Source organism: Guillardia theta (assembly GCF_000315625.1).
Source record: "Guillardia theta CCMP2712 unplaced genomic scaffold GUITHscaffold_6, whole genome shotgun sequence".
NCBI lineage: Eukaryota > Cryptophyceae > Pyrenomonadales > Geminigeraceae > Guillardia > Guillardia theta.
Genome location: NW_005434668.1, coordinates 710,122 through 737,927, shown reverse-complemented (window position 1 = coordinate 737,927; position 27,806 = coordinate 710,122). Strand labels below are relative to the sequence as shown.

Here is a 27,806-nt window from a genome sequence, read left to right as displayed (position 1 = left end):
GCAACTTGAGTGAGCAAAGACTGGAGGAACGCTTGATTGCGAGTCAGAGAAAGGAAGAAATGAAATAAAGCAAAAAGACAGGGATGGAGAGGGTTACGGCAGATTGAACCAAGACAAGAGGCGGTGGTTTCTCATACTAACCTTCTGAGGGCAGGATGAGCTTCTCCATGGCAAGTCTGATCGAGAAGTTGAATGCACGGGATAAAGATGAGCGGTACATGGCAATGCACGACTTGTCAGCAGATCTGGACAGAGACACAATCAAACTTGAGAACGAGCTTGAGAGAAGAGTCGTCAGCATTATTCTTAAGCACTTGGAGGACACCAGTACCGACGTCAAGCAGCAAGCCGTGAGAACCATTGCTTCACTTGCAAGGAAGGTACAAGAACCACAACTAGAAGAGATCGCGGACAAGCTTGCAACGCACATTATCAACAAGACTGACGAGGAGAGACGGGATATTGGCAGCATTGGCTTGAAGACGCTTGTTGGGGTCGTGAATCAGCAGACGGCACCAGCTGTTCTTAAGCGGGTCACCCCAAAGCTGCAAATTGGTATCCAAGGAGAAACCGAGGTTGCCCATTACTGCTTAGAAATTTTGAACGACCTCCTCAAGAACTTCGGTATGCTGATGCAGAGAGAGCTTCCAGCGTTGCAGACAAGCATTTTGCCGATGCTGGCTTCTCCCATAGCTGCCACTCGGAAAAGAGTGTCCATTTGTGTTGCGTCCCTTGCTATCTGTGCGCCAGACCAGCTGTTTGCAAACTTAGTCAGCACAATCTTCGTTAGCATGGGAGAAGCGAAGAGCCCTGATGAGATCCGAACTTTCATTCAAACTATAGCTGGAATATCTCGTTCGGTAGGACATCGTTTAGGAAGAGAGCTAAAACGAATTATTCCGCTCTTGATTGAGCTCTGCGAGAGCCCAAAACATCAAGAAGACGTAGAAATGCTCGAAAATTGTCTTCAAGCATTTGAATCGTTTGTTCTCCGTTGCCCCAAGGAAATTGGATCGCATCTAGACAAGATCGTCAACATTTCTCTTAAGTTCATCAAATATGACCCCAATTATGCCGATGATGAGGATGATGGCGATGATATGGAAGAAGATGAGCAGGAGGAGGACGAGTTCTCTGATGACGGCGACTACAGCGGGGATGACGACAACAGCTGGAAAGTGAGGAGTGCTGCTGTTAAGTGCTTGGCTGCAGTCATTCGCACCAGACCAGAAATGCTGAAAGAGCTCTACGAGGCCGTTCTCCCTCAACTCATCATCAGATTTCGAGAACGAGAAGAGATTGTGAAGATGGAAATCTTTTCTGCCCTAAAGGACTTACTTCGACAAACGCAAGGCCGTACGGCAAACCCTGATGCAATGGATGAAGACCATCCATCAGGAAATGATTCCCATCATTTGCCAAATACAGTTGTATCCATGTTGGATGTGGACAAACTTGTCAAAGCAATCACAAAGCAAATGAAAGACAAATCGTTCAAGACCAAAGAAAGATGCCTCGAACTTTTGCGAGAGCTCATCCTTGTGCTAAATGGAGGCTTGAATAACTACCTTGTAAACTTGGTTCCGGATATTGCCAAGGCAATTGAGAAGAGTGCAAAGACTTCTCTCAAGGTCGAGGCCCTTACTTTCCTTTGTCTGCTTCTTGAAAAGCATCCTGGTGCTGACTTTTCAAAGCATGTCAAAGATCTTGGGCCATCAGTGCTTGCAAGCGTAGCTGACAGCAATTACAAGATTTCAGCTGTGGCGTTACGAGTATGTGGTAGATTCACAACCGCGAAGCATGGCGGAAAGAGACTGTTGCAGGGAGAAGACCAATTCATTCAAAACATGTACACCTCTGCGTTCGGCAGATTGAATTCGCAAGATCAGGACTTGGAGGTCAAGGAGGCAGCTATCCTGACGATGGGTGAGATCATAGCCACACTCGGTGATATTGTCGGCCCCTCAAACTTGAATGGATGCCTTCCTGTCTTGCTAGAACGTCTGAGAAATGAGACCACCCGAGTGACCTCCTTGAAAGCCATTGCAACTGTTGCAAAGAGCGATCTGCAAATCGATATTTCCATCATATGCAAGGATGTGATTCTGGAATGCTCCACTTTCCTTCGCAAGAATGACAGGGCTTTGAAGCAGGCCGCACTGATGACCCTCAATTCCTTGATTGCTTCTTATGGAAAAATGATAGGAGATTCCCTCTATGAGACAGTTATGAAGGAGTTGACTATTCTTGTTTCGGACGCGGAGCTTCACCTGACGCACCTCGCGTTGCAACTGTGCTCTTGTATGGTTTCGAAGTCTCCAAATGAGAACGTCAATCTAATTCATTCTTACATACTCCCGCGTGTACTCGTGCTCTTACAATCTCCTCTTCTTCAAGGCATTGCGAGAAACTCTCTGAGGTCACTCTTTGCGAACCTTGTTCAGGCAGGGTCCGGATCAAAATACAAAGAATTGCTTGGCCAACTTCTCGGAATTGTTGATGGAGGAAATCAGCTTTCGAGGCAATCACTTTCTTCCATTGCACAATGCGTCAGTAGCCTCTGTGGGGCGGTTGCTGATAGCGAGAGAATTGCAACCCTCCAAGGGTTCATGAATACCTTAGGCAATCCTTCTGGCGCTGAGCAAATGAAGCAGCTTCTGTTGCACTGCGTAGGTGAAATTGGCCGGGAGTTCGATCTATCGCAATTCTCCCTCGAGAATGTCATCATGAATTCGTTTACATCTACATCAGAAGATACCAAGGCGGCTGCATCATACGCTCTTGGGTCAATTGCAATGGGCGCAATCAGCAAATATCTCCCGTACATTCTGACCCAAATTGAGTCTCAAGCCGAATATCGATATCTGCTGCTGCAATCGCTTCGTCAGCTCATCACGTTGAAAGCTAGTGATGGAGGAATAGGGAAGGGTCATGACTCGCTTGCCGGTCACATGTCTACAGTCATGAATCTCCTCATGGATCAGTGCGACTCAGATGACGAAGGTGTGCGGAGCATGGTAACGTTTACGTCCTTGGAGAAGCTTCTCTTAATATATATACCCATAATCAGGTGGCGGAATGCTTGGGCAAACTTGCGCTGATCGCACCAACTGAGGTGCTGCCCAAGCTGAAGGAACTGATAACGTACATTGCAGTGCGAAACCTTTGGTTCTTCTAAGTGTTTGATGCAGGCGGGACAGCGTCGAGACGCGAGCCACTGCTGTGCATTCATTGAAATTTACCATCACGGATAATGCCCCAGTGCAAGAACTTGCCACATGCATAACTGATTTCTTGCTTCTCCTCAAGGTTGGGATGTTGTGTCGCGTCTCAATGACGATCTGACCTAAGTGTAGGATGACCACATCATGGTCCGTCGCGCCGTTCTCACCACCCTCAATTCTGCAACTCACAACAAACCTGCCCTTATTCGCCCACTCCTCAAGACTGATTGGTTGCTGCCTTCACTGTATGGAGAATCTGTGTACAAACAAGACTTGGTATTGGCTACTGACGAATGTTTGATTGCTCTCTGATCCTGTTCTTAAGGTGCGCACTGTAAATCTAGGCCCTTTTCAACATAAAGTAGATGATGGAGCTGAACTACGCAAGCTGGTGAATCTTGCAACTTCCAGTCTTATCTTCGCTGATCCGTTGACCTTGTCAGGCACTTGCAGCCATGGATACTCTGCTGGATAAGTGTGCAGAGCAGCTTGACACCTCTGCTTTCCTCCATCACTTACAGGTGATCCTGCGAGTGATGACGGCTATCATTTGGTTCCTGATCTTTGGAAAGGACCGTCTGAGTGATGAACTGGACGACATCAAACAAGCTGCATACCAAATGCTCTGCAAGTTGGCTGTTCGTGAACCATTCTTCGTGCGGGAGGTAAAACAAACCGAAAGCTGCTTTCCCATGGGTCGATTTTGAAGGGTTCTCAATGTAAGGTGCTCGATACGCTGGCGGATCCTCTCAAGACGGTGCTCAACAAGAAGACAAAAGAAAACGCGTCGCCGCAGGATGTCGAGCGTCACAACGAGCTGCAGCGATCGGCTATGATCACGGTATGTAATTTCTTGGCCAACAAAGAGCTATTTGTCATCTCGACCTTCTCTTGAAACCCCTTTAGGTGGCCACATTGAACAAGATGCATGACAGCAACACTTGTCACAAGTTTGTTAGCATGTACGAATCCATACTACAAGATGCCAAGCTCAAGTAGGCCCTCTTTATCCATTGCTCGTCATTACTGACTTGAATCAGGGCTTTGCTAGAGTCTGTCAGCAACGACACAGAAGGTTCGACGAGTGTGGCTATGGAGTTCTAAGTGCAGATACAGCTCGAGATCTTGGTATGCAGCTTGTTTGATGTCGTCCAGCTCATCACTTAGACGGCGCTTCTATTTGCAACGTACAAGATTATTGAATCTATTCATTGAACAGCATCCTTATGTCCGTGAATTCTCACTTTCCTGGTCCGAGTCAGATCTCCATGGGATCGAACGGAGCATGGGGCCTCGTCGCTTGGGGTGCGGGGATGCAAAGAGTTGCTTCGGAATCTGACCAAACTCAGAGATCTGTTCCAAGCACGCGATCCTCTCACTCTCAACTCTGATGTCGTCTAGGTTGATCGCACCCTCGTACGACAAGGGATGGAAGACGTTGAAGGACATCTTAGCGTTTTCGCCCTGCTGCTTGAAGCCGAAGATCAAGTCGATCCAATGATGGAGGTGCTCTGAGACGTACTTGCTCTCCAGCGCTTGTCGATTCTTGCGCGTGAAGTCCTTGGGACTAGATGCCCATGGTGGCAACTGAACATCATGGAGACGCTCGCCATCATGCCGGACGCCGAGATCGAGATCCAGTCGGTTCAGGAGGAAGTCGCCCTGAGACTGAAAGAACTCCGGGATAAGTTCCTTCACGTCCGCGCTGTTGGTCAGGCACATCTCCCATGTGCCCTTGATGCTGGCGAAGGCTCGATCAGCATGGTCGAACTTCCCGCCATGCACCCTGAGAGCGTGTTGAGGAGCTGATCGAACGAGGTAGTAGACGACGTAGGCAGGTGTGCTGTAGTGTGTGCCGTAGAGATACTTGGGGTCCTCCATTGTGTGATACCTGTCGATGAGCCGCGCCAGTCGCTCCTCGTTGAGGGCTCCGATCGGACGCGAGAGATCGCGGAACGTCTCCTCGGACTCTAGATCGAGCTCGTCACTGTCGTAGTCACGGATGACCCAGGGGAACACGGGGTATTGAGCGATGTCGTTGAAAGAGCGATCGGCCATTGAGTTGAGGTGCATCAGGTAGTGGTAGTTGCTGATCGCTCCCTCTTGCCATGCCCTCGTGATCCCCTCAAGCTCGCTCGCGTCGTCGGCTAGAATCGGCCGCACGCTCGCGAGATGCTTCCAGACAACGCTGCAGTCCCTCGAGGTGCCGAACATGAAAAGCATTCGCCCTCTTCCGCCTTTGAAGGTGATCTCGATAGCTGTATGGCTCAGGTGATGCCTCCTCCTTGCGACACGGAATACGTCGCTGAGAAACACTCTCTCCTCCTCCTCTGCATCGTTCTGACAGAAAGCACGAAAGTAGATGGCTTTGTCCGTCAAAGTGAACCTGCCAGGGGTGAGGACAAGAGGTTCGATCTTGACGCATCTCCCGTGGCACAAAGTTTCTCCAGGACAAGAAGGCATCACCTCCAGCCGCTTCATCTCGTGTCGCTTGATCATGTCCTGCCGCATCGCGATGCTTTCCGCCGATTTTTCCATCGCCGACAGGGCGATAAGGAGCGAGATTGTCTCGACCGCAGAGCTCTCCTCTGATCCCCTGGCACCCTCGGGCGACCACACGGAGAAGCACAAGGGAGCAGCAGGCAGGAGCTTGCGGTAGCTGTGGCAAGTCGATCCGTCAAGGGCAGTGGAGATGACGCGCGCCTCTACTTGTATGTGTTCCCAGCAGCCTCTTCCTCGCTCTCGTTTCCCTCCTTTTCCTCCCCTGGCGTCCTGCTGGGGAGGAGCGTAGTAGGACTGCACTCGGAAGAAAGACTTGAGGAGGCTGCTCTCGACCTTGTGCAGGATGCTCTTCCCGTTCTGACGCGCTTCAGGAGGGCGCGGTCTCTCCTCCCTCGTGCTGGAGGAGGATGGAATGTCTCCTTCGCTGCCAAGCTCCCGCAGCAGCCCGACTTCTTCCTCTGTCCTCTGCCATGGCGCGAACTTCGTTACCTCAGCGTATGAAATTCTCACGACTGGCATCTCCTCCTCACTGAACTCCACGAGCAGTCCGTTGGAGCCGATATGCAGGATTCCCCGACAAGCCCGTCGGTTGCTGCAGACAGATTCGGTGCCGTGCGCACCATCGCAGGGGTCTCCGAGAGGACGATGGACTATCATCAGGCATCTCTCCCGGCTGAAGTAGTACTCGTCATGCTCCAGCAGCAGCTGAGAGAACTTCCCGCTTCCCCATGAGCAGACGGGAGGGAGAGAGGGCGACGGAAGAGTGTCGGCTACCATTTGTCAAGGAAGGATGCTGCGTGGGAGCCAAGAAGAATGAAAGAAGTTTGAAGAGGTTTGCTGATCAACCTGCTCATCCGCTGATGTTTCTGCTGCTCTCACAATGAATTCATTGGTTATCTGTAGTATTGCCTGAAAATTGTTTCATCTTGTTTGTACTCCTTTCCTCTATGATCAGTGCTTCTCTTCTGACCTCTCTTGGTTCTTCTACCTTCTCTTTCAGTCCTGATACCCTCTACTCTACCCTCTACTCTGCTCTCAGCTCTGATACCCTCTACTCTACCCTCTACTCTGCTCTCAGTTCTGATACCCTCTACTCTGCTCTCAGTTCTGATACCCTCTACTCTGCTCTCAGTTCTGATACCCTCTACTCTACCCTCTACTCTGCTCTCAGTTCTGATACCCTCTACTCTACCCTCTCTTCTGCTCTCAGTTCTGATACCCTCTACTCTGCTCTCTTCTGCTCTTCCCCCTGCTCTCCTCTTCCTCTCCTTGGCTGCCTCTGTTCTGCTCCGTCATCCCTCGAGCACCAACTGCATAAAAATCGGGCTCGCCTCGCCTACAAATAAATGGAAAGCACAAGGCAGAACAATCGTAAAGCTCAGTGGATCTGCCGCACCAGTACCGTGAAGCGAGGACCCGGGCCGAGCCCGGCTTCGGGCATTAATTACAACAAAACTTGAATCGCGTTAGCTATATTTCGGTTCAGCTGGCGTCTAGACTCCCTAAGGACCTTATAGGCTTCTCCTTTGAGTTGGCTTTCCGCTGCTGCTCTCCTGCTGCCCGGCCGCGGGCCGGCCAGCCCGGCTGAGGGCCTGGCAGGCTATTCAGACAAGTTATTTAGCTCACAAATTCAATTACAACAATAATCGTGTTAGCTATTTCAGTTCAGCCGGCCCTACACCATGGTTGGCGTTGGGATAGTTCTGTGGCATGATCGCAGCTCTTTTGCTGCTCTCCTCAGTGCTGCTCTCCTGCTGCTCTCCTGCTGCTCTCCTGCTGCTCTCCTGCTGCTGTCCTGCTGCTGCTCTCCTGCTGCTGCTCTCCTGCTGCTCTCCTGCTGCTCTCCTGCTGCTGCTCTCCTGCTGCTCTCCTGCTGCTGCTCTCCTGCTGCTCTCCTGCTGCTCTCCTGCTGCTGCTCTCCTGCTGCTGCTCTCCTGCTGCTCTCCTGCTGCTCTCCTGCTGCTGCTCTCCTGCTGCTCTCCTGCTGCTCTCCTGCTGCTCTCCTGCTGCTCTCCTGCTGCTCTCCTGCTGCTGCTCTCCTGCTGCTCTCCTGCTGCTCTCCTGCTGCTGCTCTCCTGCTGCTCTCCTGCTGCTGCTCTCCTGCTGCTCTCCTGCTGCTGCTCTCCTGCTGCTCTCCTGCTGCTCTCCTGCTGCTCTCCTGCTGCTGCTCTCCTCAGTGCTGCTCTCCTGCTGCTCTCCTGCTGCTCTCCTGCTGCTGCTCTCCTGCTGCTCTCCTGCTGCTGCTCTCCTGCTGCTCTCCTGCTGCTGCTCTCCTGCTGCTCTCCTGCTGCTCTCCTGCTGCTGCTCTCCTGCTGCTCTCCTGCTGCTCTCCTGCTGCTCTCCTGCTGCTCTCCTGCTTCCTCTCTAGACTCCCCTAGGACCCTTATGCATCTCCTTTCAGTTGGCTTTCTTCTCAGCTACCCCCCTGCCAGGCTATTCAGAAAGCAGCCCGGGACGGCATTCATGTTAGCTGTGGTCGCTAACTTGGTGATGGCAGCAGGTCCAGTGTTCTCATGTCAAGGAGCTCGTCGCTTCTTCCCCTCCCCTGAAGTCCCATGGGGTCTCGCAGACCCGCAGACAGCGAGGAGCTGGATAGCCCTCCTCCCAGCTCCTTGGGCAACCCTCCTACGTTGGGGATCGCGAGCTCCACCATCTGGACGTTTCCGGTGCCGGAGGTTGAGAGCTTTGACAAGCTTGCGAAGGCGCCCAGGAGAGACAAGCCTGAGAGGAAGCACGTGCGGCAGCAGCCGAGAGAGCGAGCGCGAGTGCTGCCGGAGATCTCGGAGAGGAGGAGCATAAAGCATGCGCATGTACATACCAAGAGGAAGCCGCCTGAGCTCAGTGAGGTTCGGTCCGGGAGGAAGAGCGCCCCTCCCATCATCGAGAACGACCATCTGCCTGTCGACGTCTGGAATGAAGTGGTGTCGAAGCATCTGGACTATCAAGTCAAGGTATCCTCAACCTCTGCCCCGTCTCTCACTGACCTCCTCGCTCCAGCCTCACATGAATGAAGTTTTCAGCGAGCTTTCAAACGAAGAGCAGCCGTTCGAGCGACAGCGCAGAAGGCAGTTCGTCCTCAACTCGGTTCAGAAGTTCTTCAGTCCAGACAAGAGATCTCTCTCGGAAGATCTCGACGACGCCATCTCAAGGATCAATAGCAAGCTCTCCTTCTCCGTCGACGATCAAAGGGTCAAGCCCATCCCCTCAAGAACCGAGGCCATGATGCTGCAGGAGAGCTTGGAGCTCATCACGCAAGAGATCTCCTCCTCGTTCGGTTGCGACATCGATACCTTCCTCTCAAAAGCGGCCCGGAAGGGGATGGTTGAGGACGTGCTCAAGACGTTGGGGTTGGAGATGAAGATTCTAGACATCATCATGGCTGAATTGAAGCGACAAGTTCACATCCAGTGCCAGGAGCGCGGGGAAGTTCTCGACCGATGCCACAGCTCGTACTCAAACGCCATCTGGACCCTGAGAGACTTTGTCCTTGACGTTTCAAACCAGCTCACAGTTGCAATGCAGACATCGCATGAACAAGGTTTGCCGACTGCGAGTGTGCCTTGGTGCTGACATTGACTTGCAAAGCCCTTCGAGTGAATGAGCTTCAAGACATGTTCTCGAGACAGGAACGTCTGGTGGAGCAGTCGCTTGTTGATCAGTCGACGGAAGAGTCGACAAAGCAAGCAAAGCAAGAGGACTTAGAACATCGACTGAAGACTTCGCAGCTTCAAGTTAACGATTTGAACGAGAAGTTAGCAAAGGCAGACATGATGCATCAGACTTTTCAGAGCAAGATTCAGCTTCTAGAGATGCAGATCAAGCAGATGGAAAGAAATCAGAACATCTTGTCGATACAGGTCAATGAGCTGCAGGAGCGGATAAGGAAAGATGCAGACACTATAGAGTTTCTCGGAGAAACGGTAGCGAGGTACAAGATCCGGCTCGCGTGGGCTCAGGTGGTGAGGTACGCCAGAAGTCAGAAGAAGCCCACTTGTGATAGCTGGACGCAAGACGGGGAAGGCATAGAGGGTGTCGGCCGGATCATGCCCAGCGATGGAGTACAGCAGGCGGCGGCAGATCAGACGCAAGCTCGAGAGGAGCCGAGCAAGCACAAAGTGGGCAGGGAGTACCTGCAGGGAGAGCTGATCGCCTTCTCGGGGTTCTGGGCGGGGATCGTGCGACAGGTGCAGCTGCCATGCTTGCGTGAGTCTCTCCTCACCAGCTGCAGGCTGAAATGGTTGACTTCAGCAGAAACCCGGACCTGCAGGTAGAGGCCAGCAGTTGCTCGGTTGGGTTTGACCCGAGGAGAGCAGGTGGGGAAGAAGCAGATGCAGGAGTACATTTCCAAGATCTACTCGGAGAAGATCATCTACGACGACATCGATGATCGCTCCAAGTTGACCCGACAGGTCCAAGCTGGGGTTGAGAGACGCAGGGGACTGACCTTGACCTGTCAAGACCCTCCCGGAGTTCTTGTACGACTATCACCTGGAGGTGCTCGGAGACCCTCGGCTGGCGGAGGAGGCGCTGGTCAACGTCGTAGCCAACGTGAGGAGCTACGACAGCTCCAGCACGAGGATCAGAACCTTCGGCAGGTTCCTCAACCTCGGTGAGCTCGTCTCCTCGAGAACCGCAGGAGATGACGCGAGGTGACTTGGCGGTGCAGGAGGGCAGCCGCTGCCTCTCGAAGCCCTCAACATCTTCCTGTGCGGTCTGCTGCGACTGCAGAACGGACAGCTGCCCCTCCTCGCGTCCCACGACTCGATCCAAGTCGATGCCGCGAGGTAGCCGCGTCCTCCAACCCTCAAGGTCTGACCGCTGCAAAGGGGACTGCGAGTCATCGAGTACGTCTTTGCTCAGACCTCGTCCATCGTTCGATCGAAGGTGAGCGGAGCATGAGGGGACGGGCGGATCAACGGGCGGGTTGAAACATGAGGGTCAAGGTGCTTCTGGAAGCAGAGAAGATGGCTACGGGGAAGCACATCGACGTGGACCATTTCCTCTTGTTCATCATCGAGGAGGTGCGTCCTCTCACCGCTCTTTCTCTCCTCTCAATGCCCTCGCAGTGGAAGCAGGAGGTTGAGCGCTCAGAGGAGCGGCTGCGAGCTCTCTTCGTGGCCTCGGATGCAGACGGGGACGGCAACCTCGACTTCGAAGAGTTCGCCGGCATGGTAGTCGCCTCGCATGCTCGACAGCTGAGGGGTGAGCGCGTGTCGCAGGTGGCAAGAATCCAGAGCAACAAGGAGCATCGAGAGCTGCTGAGGATGTACTCGGAGATGACCTTGAACAAGCAGGTTGAGAGCGCAGCCTGTGCTCCTCGTGTCTTGACATGCTCAGGTCGACTGCAACACGTTTGTGCGAGTCTGTCGCAAGTTCAGGTTCTTCACCTTCGAGGTGCGACGACTGCGAGCATGGCGGGGCCTCTGACGTGCGGCAGACTGGACCTGTCTCCAAGAAAGTTGACCCTGCTGCCAAGTTCGTCTTCGATCTCATCCTGGAGGAGGTAGACGCCTCCGCTCCCTCGCACTTGCGTCTGATCCTTGCAGTGGGGAGAGCTGGAGGACAAGCTCGCAGAGCTCGTCATCATTTTGCACGGCATGCCGATCTCAAACCGTCTGAAGGAGGCAAGTCGCCCCTCCTCGCTCGCTCGCTCTCATCCGCGCGAGTAGATGATGATCTCCTTGAAGCGCAAGCTTACTGATCGCACTGAGCCGGAGGAGACATGGCACTGCTACCGTACGCTCCTCCTCATCATCACATCTCCTCCTCTCCTCGTGATGGTTACACAGGAAGCATCATCACAAACTTCGCGCGTGTGGTTCAGGGGCAGCCGGTGGGTCCGGCCACGTTGATCTCAAGTGAGTTCACGTTGCTGTTTTTATCAATCCTGTGACTGCTCGCGCTAGTCGGGGAAAAACTGAAGAGGCGAAAAGGGGGGAACGTAGAATAATACATACGCGGGGATGAAAACAATGCGAAGCCGTCGGCTGCTTGCTCGCCGCGGCCTCGCACTGGATGAGAAGGCTACTCGGCGATAAGAAGCATCATGTAGACACCCAGACACATGGCGAGCACTTGCTGCAGGAAGAGCGTCACAGCCAACCACACTTTCTCCGCTCCTACATAGGCCGTCGATATGGCTCCTCTGTCCTCCATCAAGGTCGGGAGGATGCTGACGGTGGAGACGTAGATGAAGCCGCCTGATCGCCTCGTCAGCTCCCTTTCCTCGCGGCGAGTCAGATCACCAGCTACGAAGCTGAACATCCACTGCTGCTGTGGAAGAACAAGACCGGCGCAGCAGCCGAGGACGCCAGTCATCGACTGCGACAGTCACACGCGAAGGCAAGAGAGAGATCGCTTCACCGAGCAGAACTGAGCGAGCAGAGCTTGTTTGGCAGTGAAACCATTCTCGATCAAGATGGCAAAATCCGCCAAGTTGTGCGGGACCTTCAGCAAACCTCAGGGTCGACCTCGAATGATCTGCTGCACCTCGTGGAAGAAGATGGCAACAGCTGTTGTGATGCCACTGCCTGCTCCAAGATGATCAGCAAGCTCAGAGATGCTCTTCCTGTCACCTTGGACGAACGTGATCCCCAGAGCCAGGCCATCCGTGAAATTCTGCACCAGCATGAGGGGCAAGGCAGCAAGGGCGTGTTGCATGTTGCATACATGCAGACTATCTGCAATGAGATTGAGGTAGGCAGCTGCTCTCGTCTTGGAGCTGAGGTGACAGACGTCAAACGCTGGACCATGTTGAGACCGCATCACGTCTTTGGTGTCTTCTTCTCATCATCCTGCCAGCACTCAATCGACATCGTCATCAGCAAGTCCGACTCACCTTCTTGTGCGAATGCTCGTGCTCCTTGCCAGTGAACTCACAGATGAACTTGTCCGCCAAGAAGAAGACAAGCATCCCTGCGGTCGCGATTCAGCTGACGGCCTGCACGCCAGCCCTTGGAATCAAGCACCCGCAAGCAAAGGGATTCCGAGTTGCCTCGCGCTCGACACGTGAAAATCAGCCTGCGGAGCTTCACAACTCTGACGAGCCCGAGGAAGCAAGTCGATCACCTCTCTGCAAAGATGCTCCAGTGCATGAGGGATGAGGTGCAAGAACACGTCTCCCAAGAGCCCTCCGACCGCAAAGCTGACCTGGTGCAAATGTCACAGGCATACGGCAGACGAAGACGCAGGAACGCACCAGAACTTTGAGGATCGTCTTGCCTGTAGATGGCTGGAAGCATGAAACGTGGATGAGCCCATAAAAGAACAGCAACGCACGTGCTCACACCTTCTCCACCAGGGGCATCAGAGGCATGATCACGAGGCTGTAAGGGAGGGGATATCGCATCAGCGACGTCCACAGGCATCCAGACGCACTGGACGTTCGACCTGCTCAAGCTGATGAGGAAGGTGGCGATGATGGCAGACAGTGAGGGGTAGCTCCCGATAAACTGATTCAACCCTGCCAAGCTGTAAAAACTTCGATCCTGCATGGCCGTCCGATAGGATCATGCTCACCCTCGTTGTGTTCTCCAAGAAAGTGAGCGGAATGTCCTGCTCCTCCTCCTCCTCCTCCTCCTCCTCCCTCGCCATGAACGTGTCCGCCGCCATGCCCTGCCGCCTCTCCCGCCATCAACATCAATAGCGAAGCCACCAGCAGCGACATGGCGGCCGGTGCCCGATTTTAAATCGATTGAAATTGATTGATTTTAACTATTGGATCGATTTGGTTTTTTTCGATCTCTATTGAATTTTTTCGATTTGGGCTCTCGATGGCAGGAGGTGCTAGTCTTTGCTGAAGAGGAAGGAGGAGAGAGGAAGGGGGAGGGAGAGGGGGGGGAGGGGGCGAAGAGAAGCGGGTGGAGATGGTGGCAGTTGCGGAGAGATCGAGTTGGGAGATGAGAGAAGTTCCATGGGGATGAGGGATGGATGCAGGCCAGTGATCAAGGAAGAAATCAGAGAGGATGAGCGCGACGAAAACAGAGTCATCCAGCCCCTTGCTCGTTTCAAGTCAGATCAAAGCAGGTGGCCCCTCACTTTTGCCTCGCTCCTGCTGATGTGCTCGTCAGAGTATCAGCTCTCGCAGACAAGCGTCTGGTCGCCGCCGAGGGTCAGGCTAGAAGGATGTGCGCACCTCAAGGTGAAAGAAGGAGAGGAGGGATGATGGCTGACCTCCTTCAGGACTGGATGACGAGCGAGACTTGGAAAGACGTAGCTCTGCTGGCGCTCCTTGGCCCGTTTGACTCTGAGCAGGCGTACGAAGCCTCTCTGCGTTTGATCAACCTGTATCGGTTGCAGAAAGCTAGCAAGAAGAGCTCTATCGCTCCTCCCAAATGCTTCACATGTGCCGCTTCCCCTGCTCTTTCTCCCCAGCATGATACGATGATGCGCAGGCGATGAAGGGCCCCTCCGCACGCTCTTTCTCTCCTTGCACAAGGTTTACATCGGCTGCCTAGAGGTCTTCCCGCCCTCGTTGTCTGTTGCGCTGATATCCCGCTACCAGGCCGGACACATGAAGGAGTTCGCAGAGGCGAACAAAGCTCACATTGCTGTTGACGTCGCACGTGGAGAGCTCTTCTGCTTTGCTTGCAAGAACTACGTGAGAAGAGGGAGAGGGGATCTGTCGACGATGTTCGTGACGGAGTCGTGAAAGGTCTACGACGCTGTGCTGGAAGAGAGGAGAGAAACTATTCTCAACGCGCTCGTAGTCTGTTGCCTGCTCCTCGAAGCTCGCTCATCTTGGTGGCAGTCCTCTGGTAGCAATGGCGAGAAATCCAAGGATCAGCAGGAGGGAGCGCCCCAGTATGAGAGGAGGCTGCGAGCGAGCGAGTCTGACAAGTGCCGACAGGGCGGAGTCGAGCAAGACTGATTCTCACCTCGCGCACAAGGAAGCGACAGGCAGAGCTCAGGACTTGCTGCTTCCTCGTCGGCGAGTGTGGATCCCCTCGGACTACGAGGCGAGCACGCCTCTTGGACCCGAGCCACGTCTGATGAGCCTGCAGGTTGACCTCCTCAAGGAGCACGCTCGCAGCTCGAGCAGCAGCCAAGGGGTCGCGGGGCTCAAGGGCTTTCACAACGTGGGCAACACCTGCTTCCTCAACTGCATCCTGCAGGCGATGACGCGCGCGATGGCGGAGGAGGAGGAGGAGCTGACGAAAGTCTCAGGCGCTAGTGCACAACCCCGGGGTGAGAGATTACTTCTTGGGCGACTACCACAACCGCTTCCGATGCTTGAAGAAGAGGGAGGGGGAAGGACGGCAGGTGGGGGCAGGAGGAGGACTGGGGCGAGGGCAGGAAGCTGTGATGCGGCATGCAGGAACAAGTGTGCATGGGCTGCGAGATGGACAGATTGCTCAACGACTTCTTTCAGTGCGGCAAGTCAGCCTACACTCCACATCAGTTCCTCTACAACATGTGGCGATCAAGTCAGCACCTAGCTGGGTACCTACTCCCGTCCGCTGCTTTCCCTTGCCTCTCAAGCTCCCTTCCTCTCTGCCCCCCTACCACCTCTGTCTCACTCCTTCATATCCTCCTTTTCTTTCTTGACATGCTTGCAATCTGACGAGTCCGCAGGTACGAGCAGCAAGACGCGCACGAGTGCTTCATCTCTGTCCTCGACGCTCTTCACAACTCCTGCGCCAACGACGTCACCGTGAGTTTCTCCCCAGCGCTTTCTCCTTGTTGACCCTGCCGTGTGCAGGGGGAGCAGGGGGCGATGCAGAATCTTTTCCGTGGGAGGATGCGATCGGATGTGACGTGCATGTGCTGTAAGACTTCCTCCATCACCAGGGATCCTTTCCTTGACATTTCCCTCGAGCTGCGCACGTGAGCTTCTCCTTCTCGCTGAAGTGCCTCTCAACTTCCTCCTCTGCCCTCTTCAGGCTCTCTCCGATCAAGGCGCCGAGTGAGAATGGCAGCCTCTGTCCCCTGGTCCAGGGGATGTTCAACGGTGCAGACGCTGACAGCTCGTCGGGCCATGGCGACTCCTCGTCCTCCTCTGCGGGCGACAAGAGACCAGCCGACCTGATCTCGGACGAGAGCGGTGTGGAGAAGAAGGAGGGGGCGCGAGAGGCTGATGGGAGGCTGATGGGGAGGAGCAGGGGATACTGTTTCTCTGTCCGAGTGTCTGGAGTGGTTCACGAGGGTGGAGCAGCTAGACGCGCAGTCCTACAGGTGGGAAGAGACTTTACGGGCCCGCCTCTGACGCGTTCAAGGTGTGAGAGCTGCAAGGGATACCAGCCGGGAATCAAGCAGCTGTCCATCGAGCAGCTTGCGCCGAGCCTGTGCATCCAGGTGAAGGGGAGAGGACAAGGAGAGGGGAGGGAGGAGAGGAGGAGAGGCAAGCAGGGAAGAGAAGAGGGAAGGAAGGTGGAAGGGAGTTTTAAGATTGTCGCCATGCAGATTAAGCGCTTTGAGTCCCAACGAGGAGGAGCAGGGGGCCAGCAGAGTTTCAAAGTTGATACTCATGTTACATTTCCCCTGCGACTCAACATGTCGCCTTACATGTCAAAGCAAGTGTTCAGAGGGTGAGCCTGTTCCTCCTCTTCCTCCTCTCATCTCCTGCTCGTCCTCCTCTTCCTCCTCTCTCTTTCCGCTCCTTCCTAGCTCCCAGCTTTCCGACCATCCCCCCTTCCTCTCTCCTTTTGACTTGAGAAGTAGCAGCAGCGAGGAGAAGGCAAAAGAGGAGGAGAAAGGTTCATCCTGCTGGCTGCGTGTTTCCCCTGACTTTTGTTGTAGCAGGGAAGGCGGAGGCGGAGACAGAGAGCTGCGTCTATCACCTGTATGCGGTGAGTGAAGCTGAGCAGAAGCAACCGGGAACTTGGGTTCCCTTGAAATGAACTCGTTTGCAAGGAGGGATCGAGGTAGATAGAACTTGAGGGAGAGAACGAGAAGGATCTCGTTCAGAATAAGCGGCCAAGAGACGAGCAGAGAATGGAGACGAGAAAGGGTCGAAAGATGAGGACGAGGACGAGGACGAGGATTGACATGTGAAAAGGCTTATAAGATGGTAGGTGGTTGTACACAACGGCAAGCTTGATTCAGGTCACTACACGTCGTTTGTGAGGAGAGGGAGGGACTGGTTCTTCTGCGACGATTCGTCTGTGGTGCTGGTGAAGGAGGAGGAAGTTCTCGCATGCCAGGCCTACCTCCTCATGTACATCGCTTGTGAGTGAAGAGAGACGAATGAACAGGATGACAAGCATTCACTGACAGCACAAACAGCCTGTAAGACCTCTAACCTCTCACAGCAAGACAGCTCGAGCCATCGGGATTAAGAATTTGAAGTTTGACGGGAGGGGAGGGGGAGGGGGAGGAGGAGGGTGAGGAGAAGGAGTATGCAATGAGGTCCAGCGTGCAATCAATGAGCTCGCGTGTCTTGGAAGTGACGGCGACGTTGTGGGCGAGGAAGTGGCGGGGGAGGGAGGACAGGGTGAGCACCTTCCCCTCGTCGCTGGGGGGAAACTGGAGGGCGTTGTCTCGGAGGAAGACGTCCTCGCTGCGGTCTGAGGGGAACGACATCCTGACTCCGTTCTTGTGCATCAGCACGTTGCCGATGACGTCACACCTCGCCTTCTCTCCGAAGCTCAAGACTCTCTCCTGCTCCCCGAACATGGCGTTCTCCATCACCGTCACGTTGCTGCCCCGCACGTGCAGCCCGCAGACAGAGTTGTCGCTGATCCGGTTTCCCCGCACGATGCACTGACCGAGAGAGGACAAGGAGGCGCCTCTGCCGTTGCCCATCAGAACGTTGTGCTGCAGCAGGCACACTGAGCTCCCCACGCTCTTCACCCCGCTGCCTCTGTTGTCGTTGAAGCTGTTCCTGCACGCGTACATCTCCGCCTGATCAGACAGCATGACACCATCCTCGCCGCAGTTGACGATCTGGTTCCCCTCCAGGCTCGCCGAAGCCTTCCTGCTCATCGTGAGTCCGAAGGAGGAGCAGCTCAGCTCGTTGCTCCTCATCGCCGACATGCTGCTTCCCTCCATCTTCACGCAGCTCCCGCCGTGCCCCGTCATCTTGCACTTCTCCATCTGCATCCCGCTGCTGTCATGTAGATGTACTCCGATGCGCTGGCAGAGCTTGTCGTTGGTGCGGAAGCAGCAGCCAGCAAGCGTCAGAGCCGCGCAGTCGAACAGGCTCGCGCCTGTTCGCACGTTGTTGACTATCGACCCATCTTGCACGCAAGCCTTGGCATTGCCCTGCAGCAGCAGACCAAAGCCGTTGTTCTCAGTGATTTCGTTCTCCTGCAGCAGCGGAGTCGAGTCCTCCTTGAAGCAACACCCCACGAACCCGTTCCTCTTGACCAGGTTCTTGATGAAGACAGGCTGCCCTCGGCCAGCCACGATCACGCCTCCTCCATCGTTACAGGAGATCTCGTTCCCCACGAAGAGAGGAGCCGCAGCATCCATCACTCCGACCCCTGCTCTCGTCCCGTAGGCGAAGAAGTTGCCGATGAAGCTTCCTCTAGCCTCGTCATGCAGCACTATCCCACCCCCCTCCCCGTCCACTACCTTGTTTCGGATCAGCACGGGGTCGCTCCTCCCGCTGACCTGCACCGCTGCCTTCCTGTTCTTCGACATGACGTTGCGCTCCAGCCTGCAGGAAGAAGAGTCCTGCAGCCAGAACGCCCCCTGGTTGCCCCGCGTGATGACGTTGTTCCTGAAGTTTCCTCGCGACTCGTCGGCACACACGATGGCGCACTTGTTGTTATGCTTGATGAAGTTGGAAACAAACTCTCCTCCTCCTTGACCCGACAACCAGATGCTGAAGGACAAGTTGCCATCGAACACACAGTCGAACACCCGCGAAACTGAAGCATCCTGACAGGCAATCGCCACCTCCTTGCATCGGCTGAACTTACACGCGATGACATTTGTCTTCGACTTCCGGCGCACATGGATGGCGTAGCAAGACAGCTCCTCGAACGAGCACTCCTCTACCTGCAAGCTTCCTCCCACCACTGTCATCGCCGACCTGCAGTCTTCCGTCTCGCTCTCGGTAGCCGTCTGGTCAGGGACATGAGTGAACTTGATGCCCGACACCGCACAGCCCAGACCGCTTGACCTCAGAAAGTCTCTCCTGCCTTCTACCACGAACGTCACCTGCGCGTCTTCCCCGTTCCTCCTCTCGGGCTTGATCTTCACACCATCCACGCTCAACGACAGCGTGCAGCTCTCCGTGTAAACTCCTTGAGGGACGTAGATGGTCTGTCCGGGTCTGGCCATGGACAGGGCCTTCGACAGCCAACCCTTGCAGGCGGAGATCACGCACGAGATCTCCTGGGAGGAATCGCAACTTTGTCTTGGCTCATGTGCTAGGCTCGAGCTGCTGTTAGTGTGCGGCAGCGATGCAAAGTTGGTGGCTTCGATTTCATCGACCAACTGCTTGCTTCTAGGATTCGAGGGTACACACGCGCTGATAGAGCATTCCTTTCGATCATGTTCATTTATCACGCGTGCTGTCTTTGTGTGCATCGAATCCTTGAAAATCCCTTGTGAGCTAGTTGCGGGAAGGGAGGATTGCAGAAGGGAGGGGGGAAGAAGAGAGGAGAGGAGGAGGGGATAAACGAATTGCGAACGAGGGGAACGATGTAGGAGGAAGAAGGAACTAATGGATGACAAGGGGAAATAAGGTACGTACTCGAAACTATCTCTTTTGGTATATTTCACAAATTATTATGTTTAAAGGTATTTTTAGTCGTTATTTATAAAATAGAAAAATACTATTAAAGAAGAAAAATGTCAAAGGGATATCTTTTGACATTTTAAAATTAGCTTTTAGTCTCACAAGTAAGAAGACCCTGTATGGCTTTCAAGGGTAGGGCGGGGGAATAATCCGAAACATTTCAGAGAGGGGGGTAGGGGGTTATCAATTACCGGTCCTGATGACCCTTTTATTACCCCTTGACCTTGTTTTACTGCCTTGAAGCTATGATGGGGGCTCTCTCAGGGAATTTCCATTTTGAACTGTTGATCTCGAAAGTTCAAGTTTTAGAATAATCTTTGAAATTACATTTCAATGTGTATTCCTCCCTCGTGCTTTGGCATTCCCCTTGCTCGGCTTGTTCCTCCTGTCACACTCCTGACATTCCTCGAGGTGGGGAAGACCACCCCTCATCACCCCACCTCCCACCCTCATACCACCCGGTACTACCCCTACAGATCTCAGGAATGACTGCCGGGGAGAGTGACCGCGACTGGTCAGTTGGCTCCAAGGGTCACTTGTTTGGGTCTCTCCGACGGCCGTTACCGCATCCCCTCACATCTCAACCGTCGCTGTCAAACACCGGGGCCCGGCCGTCGGGACTGCCGTGGCTGAGGCTGGCTCGGAGAGGCCGGGCCGGGAGTCCGGGCCCACTCGGAGTTCAATGAGGCCACTGAGGGACTCGGAGACCTTCCCGGCAATTTGACTAGAGGACTCACTGGGTATCAGCGAAGGGGGGTAGTAGAGCTTTTAAAGGGGTTATTTATCTGGGGGTTTCCAGGGTAGTGAGGTCCTAACGGGGGTAGGGGGTGCTGTGTGAGGGAAGGTGGGGGGTAGAGGCGGCTCTTCGGTAGAGGGAGCATGCGAAGATGAGAGGAGGGAACAGCATGGAGGAGCGACGAGGGACTTGTCCTCCCTCGCCACTTCTGCTCGTGACGCTGCTGATGCTGCTGAACCCCTCTCTTGCCATGGTTCCAACGCTGGAAGGGCCACCAGGAGTGGACATGAAGAACTACATCTATGCGGGGGATACAGTGACAGTGGGAGGAGTTCAAGCTTATGACGCTGACTCCAATGCAACAGCAGCAGGCACCATTGCCTTCGACAACTCTGTTGTCGTCTGTCAGTTTCTGTATGGCTCAGGCGCAACCACAGCAACGACGTCTTGCAACATGTCATTCACAATGTGGCGAGTCGATTACATGACGAATAGAACGATGATTAACTTCACAATCTATCATCCTATGCACGGCAGCTTTGAGAATTACATCAACCCATACTACATGGCTTGCGTGCAGGTTGCGGACCTTGCTGCCCCCACTGTCCGGTCAGACAGACTCTGTTACTATTACTACATACAGTTGCCGCCATTCTACGTGCCTGCATGTCCTCCTTTCTCTTCATATTGCTACTTGGACAATGCATTGCAGCTACAGACGTATCTCGGGGTGGGGCAGTACCTGGATAAGAGGGTTTATTTCAAGGACAACAATGCTATCGGCATCACTGCAGACCCAAGGATGGACTCAGTGCAAATAGATCTTGTCTCAGATCCCGGATATCCAAACTCCATGAACATCGACAATCTGAGAGGAGGTCTGAATGATATTCTCACTGCCAGTGTCTTCACAAACCTCATCTCGGTACGCTTCGATAGCCTGTCGAATCCCGGATATAGTCAATATTTCTTCAGTAGAGGGGTAAAGTTCACTCCGGATTTGAGTCAGGCTGGATTGAAGTACCGTTTCTGCTTCACAGCAAGAGAGATTCACTCGTCAACATTCTACATCAACAATGTTTCTGCTTCCAATCAGACCAATCTGACATGCTTCGCGATGGAGGTTGTTCTGCCAAATATTCAGGTGCAGGGCTCGGTTGTTACCAATGGTACCATGGATAATCCAACGTATTTGGATCTGACGGTGGGATGTGATTATTCTTGGAACTTCACCTCCTGGGAAGCAAGAGATTTTCCATCGACTGCAAGCTCCATCGACTACATGGGGTTCCAGCAAGGCCTGTACAAACCGCATGCCATCGTAGATCAATCCAACCCGCTTCCACCAGGCGCCACCCTTTCAAGCAGAGAAGCTGTCAAAGTCTGCTGGGACCGAACTCTTGCTTGTACATCTCCCACTTATGAGATTTCAAGACAAGAAATTCGCTACACCCCGACGAGGGGGCAGCAATCTTTACAGATGAAGGCTTGTTTGGTTTTTCAGGACCAAACGTACCCCAATTTGCAAATGCGAGTTTTTTGCACTATCTTCCGTGTGAATAAGTGCAAGGTTTGTATCAGGACCGATGAAACTTTGCTCAAAATTGCTCACGATTACCGTATCGATTGGCTACAACTGTGGAGCGCAAATATTCAGATTCAAAACCCATACGCGTTGGGTACTAGTGGAGTCTTGCTCTTCGGGCCTACATTCCCCATCATTCAAAACACAAGCATCGCTGATGCTGCACTGGTTGTTTGCCGTTCGCCCTCTGAATGTGACTAACTTCATGCACAGAGATTTCGAACTCCCGAGCGATCGCTGCGAAGTATGAATCCAGAATTGTTGACGGATTGGATTCCTCCAGGCACCATTCTTTGCGTCGTTCCAGACATTTGTCAAACGGTGCGGATAACTTGTGTCCAATGATGCATATCAAGTATTCTGACCATCACTGCAGATGAGCCAAATGTGATATTTTCTCTCCTTCGTTTCCTCTGTATTGCATGTGTTTAATAGACTATCGCAGTTTTCTATGTAAAGATCTGACCAGCAAAAGACTATCAACCATCTTCTACCTCCCCTCCTTCTTCCTTCTCTCTTCTCTCTCTCTCTCTCTCTCTCCTCCCTTTTGCATCGATGCGTGACAGAACTACCTCTGGCACTTGAGGAGCTGCACCTCGAAGGTCAGGTCAGAGTTGGGAGGGATGTCTTTGCCGGCTCCTCGCTTTCCGTATCCTGTCAAGCATGGTCATGCGTAGAAGGTGTGGCGTTGCAGGCATACCGAGCGCGGAGGGGATCTCGAGGATGCGCTTTCCTCCCACTTTCATCCCTTGCAACCCAAGGTCCCATCCCTTGATCACCTCGCCAGCTCCGAATCGAAACCTTCAACGGCCGTGAGGTCATCAAGCGATGTTAGTCTAGTCGTACGTGAAGGGGCCCCGTCCGAAGGAGGAGTCAAACTGTTTGCCGTTCTTGCTCAACTTTCCCTTGTAATGCATGCTCACTCGCATGCCTTTGCGGATTTCTTCGCCAGTCCCAACGGCAAGGTCCCTTGATAGTTGAGCTCAGAGGACGGCAAGTAACAAGAGAAGGCTTACTTCCACTTCAATCCTCCAGGTCCCTGATGCACCTTCATCTGCTCCACCTTCTTCTCCTGCTTCAAATCAGACTTTACTCTGACCATCTCTCATCACAACCGCCCAAGCGTCGGCCTGCGACTGCTTGTTTTGTTTTCCCTTAGCCGAAGTAGTCGTCGAGACCTGAAAGCTGATGAGACCGCTACAGCCTTGAGACATCGTTGACCTCGGGCTTCTTGTCAAGGTAGTATCCGAGGCCCTGTTTGTCCTTCTTGAAGACGTAGCCTGGCTTGCTGCCTTGGAAGGAGGGCGCCGGAATGAAGTTCTTCTTGGCTTCAGATTCTTTCGCCTTCTCCTGCCCCTTCGCCTTCTCCTCGTTCTTGGCTTTCGCTTCTCCGTTGGGTTGGCTCTTCTGCACCTGCTGGTTGCTGGCTTTGCTTGAGTTTTCGTTGGTTTTTACCGTCGCAGTTTCAGTTGTCTTGGCTGTCTTGCGGGTCTCTTTTTCCTCCTTCTTGTCTTCACGCTTCCTCTTGGTCGTGCTGTCAGGAGGGACTACCTTCTCCTCCTCCTCCTCCTCGACATCGCTGGCCTCGTCTTCCATGAGCATGCCATCCTCTGAGTCCTCGTCTGACATGTCATCGAAGAAAGGAAGCGCCTGGTATCCCGAGAGATCCACCGAACAGCCTCCGTTGACCTGTTCGACATGGTTACAGCAATGTGTTGATGAGCTGGACGTGAATCAAAGGGGCGAATACCTTGAAGGATACTTTACTGCCACAGGTGACGAAGATGCTTAGGGGGAGGGACTCCTGGGTAAACTCGTCATCGGGGTTGTTGACTCTAGAGGGCGACAACCTTGACGGAGCCGATGAAATGACAAGCGAACATCCACTCGTTTGCCTCCTCCTGCATCTCCTGTTACATCCCGACATTCTGTCATCGCGGTCACATGTTTGAAGAGCAGGGATGCTTTGGCCCCATCCTTGAGTGAGCTCCTGCCCTCATGAATCAGGAATGAAAGAGGGGTGATATTGGTCTACCGGACAGTTGCTCGAGTGATGGCGATGTCTACCTCGTTGTCAGAGATTTCTGACTCTCCTGCTATTGAGCAATCAGACTTGATGAAAGAACGGACAAATGTCCTGTCGGTCCCGCCCTTCCCCTCTCTCCCTGTCCCTTCCCATACCTCCCTCGCATCATTTCTCCCTCCCCCCTCTTCCTCGCTTCCCCCTCCCCCTCCCCCCTCCTCCGCTTCCTCTAACCTTGTATGGTCTCCCCCCAGAAACTCATTTTCGCCTTCTGCACGTGAAATTCATGCCCTCATCCCCCACTTACCCAAGTCTCTGAATCCTCTGAGCCCTCATCCCCTCACACGTTCTTTACCCTCATCCCCGCTCTTGCTTCATTCAGAAACCACCCAGACAGCCACCCAGGTTTGCCCTTCTTTTTCAGTCAATAAACGAGAATCCACACGGTGGCCATGCAAGGCGGCCGTTGTTGCATGCACCCTTGAGGACTGATCCTGCTCGCCCTGCATCTCCTCTCCTCTCCTCCCCTCCCCTCCCCTCCCCTCTGCTCCTCTCCTCTCCTCTCCTCTCCTCTCCTCTCCTCTCCTGCCCACTCATAGCTCTACTCAGTCTCATCCAATCGCTTCGCCGGACATTAAATGTTTTCTCCAACTTCATTGCCTGTTGCTCTGCTGTACTACACTTCTCCCTCCTCTGTCCTGGCGCTCCATGTCCGCCAATGTTTTGCTTTGCGTCTGAACATGTTTGACTTGTGTGAGGTGGTTGTGACAAACGAAGTTTGCAGGGCTGACGACTCGGAGAGTTGCGGTCATGTTCTCGTCAAGGAGGAGATCCTCTCAAGGACGAGCGGCGAGGTTCCTCATGTGGACCACAAGCAGCATGGCAATGGTCTTGCTGCTCTCGCTCTCCCTGGTAGACCATGCGGATGCTTTCTCGCCATCGTCGATGTTGCAGATGAATCGGAGGTGCCAGCAGCAGCCGGCTCTTCACACCATGGAGCGAAGGTACTTGAGAAGCCTTGCCAGCAGATGATAAAATGCGCTTGCAGGAGACCGACCTTGACATGCTCGACCGCGCTGAGCATGACAGGAGGGAAGGACTCTGACGCTGTGAGAGTGCTGGAAGAGATAGTTCTTGTCTTGACGTGCTTGCTACTCGTAGAATGACATGTCCGACATCATCGACTCAAAGCTCAAGGTGCGATGACGCGTGTCCGTTGCTGCCATTGACGACTTGCGCTCGTCCTGCACGACACGCGGGATAATGGCTTGCTGCAGAAGCCATCTCTCAGCTGGAGATTGACCCTCGGGGCTACGTCGTACCTCAGGTCGGCGACATTGTTCTCTGTCCTGGAAAGGTTTCCTCTTCCTCCTCTGCTTTCCGGGAGCTTGACGCGCGTGTAGTGGGCGAACGAAGATATGGTTGCAGTTGTAGAGAACACACAGGTGAGATTCAGGGAGGAGGGAGGAGGAGAAGAGAGAGAAAGAAGAAAGTGTGATGAAAAAGTCAAGGAAAGGCGGGTTGGGGGTTCAAAGAGTGAGGAAGGAAGAGTGAAAGGGAGGACGAGGAAAAACAATCTGTCTGGTGAGGGAGACGGGGGTGGGGGGTGATGGTCTGGTGAGGGAGAGGGTTGGGGGGGGTGATGGGTCGGAGTCGGCGGCAGGGCATGACGAGAAGGGCAGTGGATAGACTCAAGGATGTCATGGAATGTTGACATCATCGAGCTCAACCAAGTGAGCGAAAGTCTTGAAGTTCCAACCTCCTCTCCCTCCTCTCCCTCCTCTCAACCTCTCCTCTGCCTCACACTCACTCCCTTCCTTCTTCCTCTCTCTTCCTGCCTCCTCTCGTGCGTCTCTGCTGTCCCTCTCACTCCAACTCCAGGTCGGCCCCTCGCTCTATGGCAAGACCTACAGCCCATGGCGGCAGCCCATCAAGAGATGGTTTGACGTCAGCGAGGTTCCTCTCCTGCCCCTCCTCCCATTCTCCTTCTCCACTCCTCCTCCTCCTTCCCTACTCCATCCTATCTCTCCTCCTCCTTCTCCTTCACTTCATTCCTCCTCTTGGCTCATCCTTCCAGCCTCCCTGATACCTACTTCTCAGATCCGTCCGGCTCGAGCGGAGTACGTGGAGGAGCAGGACGCGTGGCGGGTGAGGGGAGGGGAGGGTCTCGAGCTCTTGTCATCAGAGTCTTCAGGTCGAGAACGCGCGCAACTTCGGCAACACGCCGGTGGTGGTGAACGAGACAGCGCGAGCCATCGGGCTGGAGGAGTACAGCCAGGTGAGGCGACCGAGCTGAGAGAAGCAGAATCGAGCAATGGGGGAAGAGGAGGGGGTTGAAATACTGGATGGGGGAGGAGGTGGTGGTGGTGGTGGACGGGTAGGGGGCTCAAGCATTGAAGGGACTGATGATGATCTCGCAGCTCAAGTCTCAGATCCTCGTCAACACAGGAGCGTTGGGTCTCGCAGGGAGGTGTCTCTTGCTCCCTCTCCTGGCTCCGCTTGACCTGCTCCCCCAGCATCGGACTCGCTCTTGTTGATCAAGGGTGTGCGTCAAGCTTCGCGCTAGGTGAACACACGCACCTCTCCCCCTCCTCCTTCCCCCTCCCCTCACTTCACTTGCTCACTCGCTCCTCTCTTAAATTTAAATTCACCTCTCTTGCTTGCAGGAGCTCTGGCTTCCGTCGCCTACATCAGCTTGCTTGCCATGTAACTTCGACTGCCCCTGTCCGTCCCCTCACTCGCGTTCAGGCAGGTTGAGGACGTCAGGCCTGGTGGGGCACAGGTGAATCAAAACTTCTCCCTCTTCCACCTGCTCACCCTCACCCTTTTCATCCTCCTCCTCCTCCCCTTCCGCTTCCTTATCTCCTCACTGTCCTCTTCCTCCTGAACCTCTTTGAACTCCACTCGCACCATCTCCACCACCATCTCGAGCTCTGAAACTCATGTGAAAGAATGCGGGGCTTCCGCTGCTGTCTCCGCGTTTCTTCGCTCCTCTAGCTCTATTCGTCGCTCTCTACTTCAAGGTTGTTCCTGCCCCTTTTGCCTGCTCCAGTGACTTTCTTCACTTCCTCCTGCAGTTCACCTACAACCAAGATGCTTCTGAGGCGATGGGTATACCTTCGCTTGCCTCCTCCTCATCATCATCATCATCATCAGAATCAGAATCAGAATCAGCATCGTCCTCCCTCCCCTTTATCTCGACTTTGCTCTCTCCTCCTCTTCTCGCTCCACCGGTTTCTCCCTTCTCATCTCAAGATCAGGTGGCTTCCCCAAGATCCCTCCTCGCGAGATCGCGTCAGCCGCCATCGGGTTCCTCTGCTACAAGGTGCTTCCGCTCCTCCTCCGCTCCTCCCTGAATCTCGACAGATCCCCCTGCTCTACGAGAGCACCAAGGAGGTGTACGCGTCGCTCGATGACGCAGGCGAGGGGCTGGAGAGCGGTGAGCATGCGATCATTCGGGCGAGTCTGAGGAGCGAGCAGGCATCTCAGAGGGCTACAAGCAGTGGCAGGTGAGAGTGAAGGACAACATCCGGACGGCAAGAGAGCGGTAGATCAATGAGGAAGAGGAGGAGAGGGGCGCCGGGGGAGGGGGGGGAAGTCGCTGAACTTTTGGTAGGGAGATGAACCCGCAGACGACGTGGAATCCATTCACTCGTATCCGCCTAGCGGTGCATGAAGACGAAGGGAGAGGAGGCACTAAGAGGTGGAGCAGGTGGAGCAGCGATACAAGGAGGAGGAAGCGAGGAAGAACGGAAGTGCTAGCAGCGATGATGGCGAGTAGACGTAGGTCATTGATTCATATAAACATATGGGATGCTCTCCCAAGTTGAATCTTTCAGTCACACCTGTCACCCCCGCATGCGGCTGTCCGGGCCCACCGGGCAGTGCGCCATCGGATCGACGGCGGCAGACTGAGGCGGGCTGGGCAGTTCGGGGTTCAACGGTTCAACGGTTGCTGGGGTCTGCCGGCGTCGCGGTTTCAAGCTACAGTTTTAGCACTTCACATGACAAAACGGGACAGCGGAAGAAACAGAGGAAGAGGAAGCAGG

The 27,806-nt window shown here is 54.1% G+C and overlaps 9 protein-coding genes across 9 annotated transcripts; 5 read left to right on the top strand and 4 right to left on the bottom strand.

Moving 5' to 3' along the window:
- Positions 1-155: 155 nt before the first annotated feature.
- On the top strand, positions 156-4,328 carry GUITHDRAFT_101066 (hypothetical protein; the record flags this gene model as incomplete). Its single annotated transcript, XM_005840285.1, has 10 exons — positions 156-3,017; positions 3,071-3,144; positions 3,192-3,309; positions 3,357-3,500; positions 3,550-3,615; positions 3,668-3,745; positions 3,797-3,889; positions 3,949-4,065; positions 4,131-4,219; positions 4,265-4,328. 10 exons carry the CDS (start codon positions 156-158, stop codon positions 4,326-4,328), a joined length of 3,705 nt encoding a protein of 1,234 aa, XP_005840342.1.
- A 120-nt stretch (positions 4,329-4,448) lies between these two features.
- Positions 4,449-5,297, bottom strand: GUITHDRAFT_64361 (hypothetical protein; the record flags this gene model as incomplete). The annotated part of the gene is made up of 1 exon (XM_005840284.1): positions 4,449-5,297. One exon carries the CDS (start codon positions 5,295-5,297, stop codon positions 4,449-4,451), a length of 849 nt encoding a protein of 282 aa, XP_005840341.1.
- A 2,984-nt stretch (positions 5,298-8,281) lies between these two features.
- GUITHDRAFT_101064 (hypothetical protein) lies at positions 8,282-11,395 on the top strand (the record flags this gene model as incomplete). The annotated part of the gene is made up of 14 exons (XM_005840283.1): positions 8,282-8,677; positions 8,724-9,264; positions 9,312-9,910; positions 9,955-9,993; positions 10,040-10,135; positions 10,185-10,335; positions 10,393-10,510; positions 10,553-10,610; positions 10,670-10,747; positions 10,793-10,897; positions 10,946-11,020; positions 11,064-11,120; positions 11,164-11,229; positions 11,273-11,395. 14 exons carry the CDS (start codon positions 8,282-8,284, stop codon positions 11,393-11,395), a joined length of 2,502 nt encoding a protein of 833 aa, XP_005840340.1.
- A 355-nt stretch (positions 11,396-11,750) lies between these two features.
- Positions 11,751-13,074, bottom strand: GUITHDRAFT_101063 (hypothetical protein; the record flags this gene model as incomplete). The annotated part of the gene is made up of 11 exons (XM_005840282.1): positions 11,751-11,926; positions 11,972-12,047; positions 12,090-12,173; positions 12,216-12,256; positions 12,302-12,447; positions 12,495-12,520; positions 12,565-12,641; positions 12,695-12,746; positions 12,795-12,875; positions 12,925-12,957; positions 13,015-13,074. 11 exons carry the CDS (start codon positions 13,072-13,074, stop codon positions 11,751-11,753), a joined length of 852 nt encoding a protein of 283 aa, XP_005840339.1.
- Positions 13,075-13,889: 815 nt separating this feature from the next.
- Positions 13,890-16,592, top strand: GUITHDRAFT_133087 (hypothetical protein; the record flags this gene model as incomplete). The annotated part of the gene is made up of 16 exons (XM_005840281.1): positions 13,890-14,070; positions 14,120-14,184; positions 14,230-14,325; positions 14,476-14,528; positions 14,575-14,803; positions 14,892-14,987; positions 15,043-15,167; positions 15,300-15,378; positions 15,427-15,551; positions 15,608-15,768; positions 15,827-15,899; positions 15,941-16,019; positions 16,128-16,252; positions 16,389-16,420; positions 16,467-16,513; positions 16,578-16,592. 16 exons carry the CDS (start codon positions 13,890-13,892, stop codon positions 16,590-16,592), a joined length of 1,581 nt encoding a protein of 526 aa, XP_005840338.1.
- A 369-nt stretch (positions 16,593-16,961) lies between these two features.
- On the bottom strand, positions 16,962-19,202 carry GUITHDRAFT_101061 (hypothetical protein; the record flags this gene model as incomplete). The annotated part of the gene is made up of 1 exon (XM_005840280.1): positions 16,962-19,202. One exon carries the CDS (start codon positions 19,200-19,202, stop codon positions 16,962-16,964), a length of 2,241 nt encoding a protein of 746 aa, XP_005840337.1.
- A 1,116-nt stretch (positions 19,203-20,318) lies between these two features.
- On the top strand, positions 20,319-22,125 carry GUITHDRAFT_101060 (hypothetical protein; the record flags this gene model as incomplete). Its single annotated transcript, XM_005840279.1, has 3 exons — positions 20,319-21,902; positions 21,948-22,055; positions 22,111-22,125. 3 exons carry the CDS (start codon positions 20,319-20,321, stop codon positions 22,123-22,125), a joined length of 1,707 nt encoding a protein of 568 aa, XP_005840336.1.
- Positions 22,126-22,302: 177 nt separating this feature from the next.
- GUITHDRAFT_175440 (FKBP-type peptidyl-prolyl cis-trans isomerase) lies at positions 22,303-24,019 on the bottom strand (the record flags this gene model as incomplete). The annotated part of the gene is made up of 11 exons (XM_005840446.1): positions 22,303-22,388; positions 22,435-22,535; positions 22,581-22,703; positions 22,751-22,806; positions 22,850-22,912; positions 22,956-23,423; positions 23,485-23,538; positions 23,585-23,635; positions 23,679-23,724; positions 23,770-23,827; positions 23,992-24,019. 11 exons carry the CDS (start codon positions 24,017-24,019, stop codon positions 22,303-22,305), a joined length of 1,134 nt encoding a protein of 377 aa, XP_005840503.1.
- A 617-nt stretch (positions 24,020-24,636) lies between these two features.
- GUITHDRAFT_161025 (hypothetical protein) lies at positions 24,637-27,538 on the top strand (the record flags this gene model as incomplete). Its single annotated transcript, XM_005840278.1, has 19 exons — positions 24,637-24,669; positions 24,712-24,761; positions 24,806-24,866; positions 24,919-24,954; positions 25,085-25,114; positions 25,161-25,202; positions 25,639-25,713; positions 25,858-25,905; positions 25,952-26,035; positions 26,178-26,227; positions 26,274-26,323; positions 26,424-26,463; positions 26,506-26,539; positions 26,709-26,780; positions 26,835-26,868; positions 27,018-27,082; positions 27,124-27,266; positions 27,374-27,425; positions 27,470-27,538. 19 exons carry the CDS (start codon positions 24,637-24,639, stop codon positions 27,536-27,538), a joined length of 1,068 nt encoding a protein of 355 aa, XP_005840335.1.
- Positions 27,539-27,806: the final 268 nt, after the last annotated feature.